Here is a 5,954-nt window from a genome sequence, read left to right as displayed (position 1 = left end):
GGGAAAGAGAAGGAAAGCAGATACTGTTTAGAAGGTAAGGGTTGGATAAAGACTTTAGGATGGCATATGAAGACAGGTATCAGCTCTCAATGAAGCTTGCCATTGTTTTTCCTTTTTTGGACTGAAAGTTTCTTCTTCTTGCAACTTTTTAGTATCTTATTTCAAGTCATGGAACTGAGCACAACACAGCAAAGGATCTCCCTGTGACTGATTTGGAATGGAATGTCCAGAGGTATTTACAAGAAAATGAACCAATGTTGTGATTTGGTTTAACACACCCATGGAAAAGAAGTAGCAATTTTTCTCTACCTTTACCCTTTAGATTCCACCTGCTATCAGGCCCAGTCAGCAAGACAGGTCCTGCTTGACTAACCTGATCTCTTTTTGTGACAAAGTGATCCACTTAGTGGATGAGGGAAAGGCTGTGGTTGTTGTTTCTTACAAAGTCTGAGTCCAAAACCCAGCTGAGTTTCACGAGGTTTCAGTGTTCATTGACCAACATTTCTGAAGTGTTTGCCACTTGTGAGGGGACAAAAGGAGAACAGGAATCGAACTGCTTAAAGGAAGGCTGGCAAGAGACAGGATTTTCCAAGGCAGTAGAGGTGTTTCATGTTACTGGATTGCTCCTCTAACTGGCTGACTACTCTCACCAAGCGTGCACTCAGGGTTGGGCTGAGTATTCCCAGTCCCCCATACTTAAGTCAAAGGTTCCAGAAACAAGATGAGGCCCTAAATTCTGAGTTGTTAGACTGGAAAGCAAATAGTGGTCATGCTTAAAAAAAATGCAATAGGAAAGGACTGAGAGACAGCTCCCCCCCAACTTGTGTGTGTATGCATGCATGGAAGAGGGCAAGAAGTTACAGAGATCACTGATTCCAGGGTAAAATCCCGCCGATCTCACCCTAGGAAAAGCCTCATCTGCATTCTTACAAATAAAAGCTAATTCTCAGGGTTGATAGTTAAGACAGTAGTGCAGTATGTAGGCATGTGGCTGGGAAGGATGCAGAGAGCACAGGCTCTCGGCACAAAGCTTGCATTTGCTCAGTTCATGTTCAGAGCAGTGGGGGCCCCTCAGCTGCTGACAGGAAATCATTGTGGTGGCTGCCAAGTATCCATTTGTAAATGCTGACTTCCAAATGTCTTTTGAAGTTAATTGTTATCCTTAATATTTCACATGTGCTGCTGAGAAAAACACAATCCATACCCCATGGAGCTGGCACTCTAACCTGTAAGGTCCACTCACTAATTTATCCTTACAGCCACTCTGCCACCCGAGTAAACATGGTTACTTCTCTTACCAGGAAAAGAATACGAAACAAGGGTTCCTGGCCCCCAGTAAAGCAGCGCAGCTTTTAACCATTTTAGCTCAATCAAGTCAGTGTAGCCCAACTGAACTTTCCCATCCACATATAGGTTTATGCTTTTGAGATTATGTGAAGTGGCCACATTGCCAGTACTTTAAAATGTAATCAGGAATAATGGAATTTCTGCCACATGTACTTTGATGGTGTTTCTCAGTTTTTCAGCACGGATGACTGAGTTAATGCAACTGGAAAATATGTGTTTCTTGCTACAGGGCCAGAGGTTACAGGCTCAGAGGTTACAGACCATTCAGGGAGTCTAGATGAAAAGAACCCTGTCTGTGTCTGGCCAGTGGAGTTTGTGTCTTCCTGTGCAGTTCAGTGCTGCTTGTCACAACATCCTCTGTAAACAGAGGAAGCAGTTATCAGAAATTTAAAAATGCAGAGAAGAGCAATTGTCAAGATGTTGTGGGTTGATCACTGCCAGCAGCTAAGCACCTCTGCAGGCTAACCCTCACTTCATCCTGGCCAGACCAGTACAAAAGAAAGGATGGAAAATGCAGTGAAAGAAGGGAAGATAAGAAGAGATGATAATAATAATAGCTACTAACTCTTAATGCATCCACAGAGAACTTGCTAAGTTAATGCATGACTGAAGAACTACTCCACTATGTGTGTATATTTCAGCAAAATATACTCACAGAGCTGTAGAGTCACAAACATACATTCTGCATGCACACACAGGGGGCTGTGGGCAGCGGACAGAGACACAGAAGCACATCTTCAGTTTCAACACTAGGATGTGTGAAGAGAACTAGTCTCCCATTCTACCCTGTGTGAACACTGGTGGAGTTGGAGAAAAATATCTTTGCCTAAGCCCTGTGGCACCATCATGCATTAGTGCAGGTAAAAAAATGTGGGAGCCTTACCTCTAACTGCTGAAGTGCGGTAGCCAGTTGGGAATATTTAAGGCAGGTTTCATCTAGCAAAGCCAAGTTCCTATCAAACTTCGTAATGTATGCTGTGTGGTGATTCAGCCTTGATTTTCTGGAGAGAAAAACATCAGCAATTTTCTGGTGTTCCTCCCTAAGGCCACAGAAAAAAAGAACCAGCAAATAAATAAATAAATAAATATTTAAGCAGAAGAGCCATCCTTCTTTCTCATCGTATTAGACCCACAGTGCTATGGACATTGTGCAGCTAAAGCCTACGTCCAATGGCAGGAAAGAGGCAGCACTTCACTGACATACGGGACAACAAAACGGGCACCATGAGGGGCTAATCCTGCGGCTGTGCCTTTGCCATGGCAGCACTTCGTGTCTGTAGCAGGTAGAATGTCTCCTTTCTGGACACAGCTCCTGCTTCTCTAAAGAGACGTTCCAGTGGCTGCAATGCTTTGAGCACTGGTTGTGGGGGATAACGCACCGTCTTCAGTCTGTAACATCGTATCTTCAGCTTTCCCTCACTGCCCCCTTCTCAGCACTGACCCACCATCATCTGTCTCAACACCCAGCTGCACAGTACTGAAATATTCATGAGGCATGAACAAGGTCAGAACAGGACAAAATCTGAGATCACAAAAGAGTGATCATATTTAAGGGAGGAATGTGAGTTCCTGGGGATGTCAGAGCAAGAGTTTCTGGGGCACTGCAGGCACAGGGAAGGACTTACTGGCAAGTTCAGGGGTGGTGGTGACCTGGGAACCTGTATGAGCGCAGCCCTGTGCCGTGTGTCATTCTGTTGTGTGGCAGCTTTTACAACACAGCCCTCTTTTTTTCTCCAGTGCCATAGAGGGGTTCTGGACAGAATCTTAGTTTCCAGCTTCAGTTTCCAGTTGTGTCCCTTTTCTCTTAGGGAACAGGAAGTATGCTGCTAGAGTAGGGCTGTGACTTCTTGAGGATACCACGAGCCATCTTAGATCCCCGATGGAAACACCACTTCTGTTTGTGTTGTGTAAATCACAAATAACTGGTGAACTTTTTAAAGTCTTTCTGCCATTTGTCGTTGGTGGACATGAACCAACATACAGTTCCCTGTAGCCTTTTCTTTCCTTGTTGTGTGCTTTGGCTTGAAAGTGCAGGGCTGACAGGGAGAGTTGTGCTCTGCACTTAGGATTGTTACTGAGCAGTTCTCCTGATCTGACTTCCTTGACTGCTCAGTGGCAGTGCTGGGATGGGATCAGCCACTGTCAGTGACCACTGCCTCCTGCAGCTTCAGTATCGTGGGCTCTGGAGCTGCATGCTCCTGACTTCAGCAACTGGCACTGTCTCCCGTTACATCCTCATGGAGAAGCTTAGGCAGCGTGGGCTGGATAAGTGGTCAGTGAGATGGATTCAGAACTGGCTAAATGGCAGAGCTCGAGGGTTGTGATCAATGGTGCAGAGTCTTAGTTGGAGGCCTGTAGCTAGTGGTGTTCCCCAGGGGTCAGTGCTCTGTCCAGTCCCATTCAACATACTCATCAGTGACCTGGATGAAGAGACAGAGTGTCTCCTCAGCCAGTTCACTGATGATGTGAAGCTGGGAGGAGTGGCTGACACACTGTCAGGCTGTGCTGCCATCCAGTGAGACCTGGACAGGCTCGAGAGCTGGGCAGAGAGGAACCTCATGAAGTTCATCAAGGGCAAATGTAGGGTCCTGCAGCTGGGGAGGAATAACCCCCTGCACTGTACAGGTTAGGGGATGACCTGCTGGAAGGCAGCTCTGAGAAGGACCTGGGGGTCCTGGTGGACAATAGGCTGACCGTGAGCCAGCAATGTGTCCTCATAGCCAAGAAGGCCAATAGTATCCTGGGATGCATTAAGAAGAGTGTGACCAGCACGTCAAGGGGGATTATTCTCCTCCTCTGCCCTAGTGAAGCCACATCTGGAGTCGTGTGTCCAGTTCTGGGCCCTCTAGTTCAAGAGAGACAAGGAACTACTGGAGAGAGTCCGGTGAAGGGCTACGAAGATGATTATGGGACTGGAGCGTCTCTCATGAGGAAAGGCTGAGGGACCTGTGTCTGTTTAGCTTGGAGAAGAAAAGACTGAGAAGGCATTTTATCAACGTTTATCAGTATCTAAAGGGTGGGTGTGAAGTGGATGGGGCCAGACTCTTCTCAGTGGTGCCCAGTGACAGGGCAAGGGGCAACAGGCCTAGTTCCATCTAAACATGAGGAGAAACCTCTTTACTTTGAGGGTGAGGGAGCCCTGGCAGACTGGCAGAGACTCCTGCTCTGGAGAAATTTCAAACCTGCCTGGATGCCGTTCTGGGCAACCTGCTCTTATGACCCTGCTCTAGCAGGGGGGTTTGATTAGATCATCTCCAGATGTCCCTTCCAACCCCTGCCATTCTGTGATTCTGTGATCATAAGTTGTCAGAGCCAGAGTAGTTCAGTCTACGCACGGGGTTGTGCTAGCTGCTGTAGGTTTAGTCAGCTTGAGTCTGTAGAGGGAATTTCTCTTAGACATTGTGACAGTTTGATAGTCGAGGACCTGGCATCGTGGCATAAGTCAGAGGTGTCCTTAACTGCAAAGAATTTTGGAGCTTTGTCTGTCCTAGGCATGGTCTTATTCTCTCATGGAAAAACTTCGCCCAGTAAGGATGTTTGGCTTAGGTGGAGTCCCTCAGCAGGCTGACAGTGTCTGTTTGGCTTGGAAGCCCTGCCTTGGAGCTGGGAGTGAGGGGGTGTCCCTTGTCTGAGAGCTACACAGCTGCCATGTAGATTTCTACAAGCAGATGATCTTTAGGATCAATTCCTGCCTCCCACAGCATCCGTCTGTGACCTTCAGGCCATGAGTGTGAAGCCACTTGGTGATGGCTATGAACTGACATCAGAGGATAGTGCGTGCGAAGCAGGCGTTCCTCACACTGACAGACAGGGCCATTTTGGAGACACGGGCTGTGCAGTGCGCGAATGTTTCAGTATTTGGTTTCTTATCCTCACAGCTTCCTCATCTACTGCCTTCCTACCTCTATGCAAAATCTGCCGAAGCCGGTCAGGCTCTCCTCCCTCCACCTCTGCTGGAATCCCAGCCTCCCTGCTAGTTAGTGGGCTTAAGGGAACACTGCTAAGTTCACCCACCTGTTGTCGACGGTATGTTACGGGCTTCACACCGTGCCATTCCATACCTACCATTTAAGGACTCTTTCTTCCAGTTCTCCCAGGATGTCTTGGTGTAGTTCATAAATTTCAGGGAGTTCACTTAAGCTCTGCTTGAGTTTAACTTCTTCCTGTTCATTTTCATCTTCTTCTCCAAGCCCTTTCAAGATACCTTCATAGAAATCCTGAGAACGAAATACAGAAATTAGGCAAACATACTAAAACTCTCCTTTCTGAAATTACCGTTACAAGTTCTGGACTCCTAAACTATGCTTTATAGGAATTATAAAATATGCCATCAGCAGTGAAAGACTGTGTTGAGTATAGCCAGGACATCATAGCATGTGTTTTCTTCCATCTGTTAGTTCATACACATTTCCAATTGAATTGCACAATGCTATCAACCCAAAATTGAACACTTCACCTGACCAAGACATCAGATCCTTACGCATGTGATCAGTCTGGTATGCTTTTATTTACCTTGACTTTTTCTCCTGCTTTTCTGGGTGTAGTTGGTCTCATTTTTACAGTGTTTTTTAATCAGAAACATAAGTTTTAAAAATGTAGGATGAGAT

The 5,954-nt window shown here is 46.5% G+C and overlaps 1 protein-coding gene across 1 annotated transcript in view; it reads right to left on the bottom strand.

The window, feature by feature from the left end:
* The window catches only part of LOC104491642 (FYVE, RhoGEF and PH domain-containing protein 5-like), a gene marked incomplete at its 5' end in the record, with an annotated part of 39,226 nt that extends 33,662 nt beyond the window's left edge, over window positions 1-5,564 (bottom strand). Inside the window, 2 exons of the mRNA XM_010134092.1 lie at window positions 2,231-2,387; window positions 5,413-5,564. Of these exons, the coding sequence (XP_010132394.1) occupies window positions 2,231-2,387; window positions 5,413-5,564 (309 nt within the window). The remainder of the gene's footprint in view (window positions 1-2,230; window positions 2,388-5,412) is intronic.
* Window positions 5,565-5,954: the final 390 nt, after the last annotated feature.

This window comes from Buceros rhinoceros, unplaced genomic scaffold (assembly GCF_000710305.1).
Source record: "Buceros rhinoceros silvestris isolate BGI_N320 unplaced genomic scaffold, ASM71030v1 scaffold9054, whole genome shotgun sequence".
Lineage (NCBI taxonomy): Eukaryota > Metazoa > Chordata > Aves > Bucerotiformes > Bucerotidae > Buceros > Buceros rhinoceros.
This window is presented reverse-complemented; position numbering and strand designations above follow the sequence as displayed.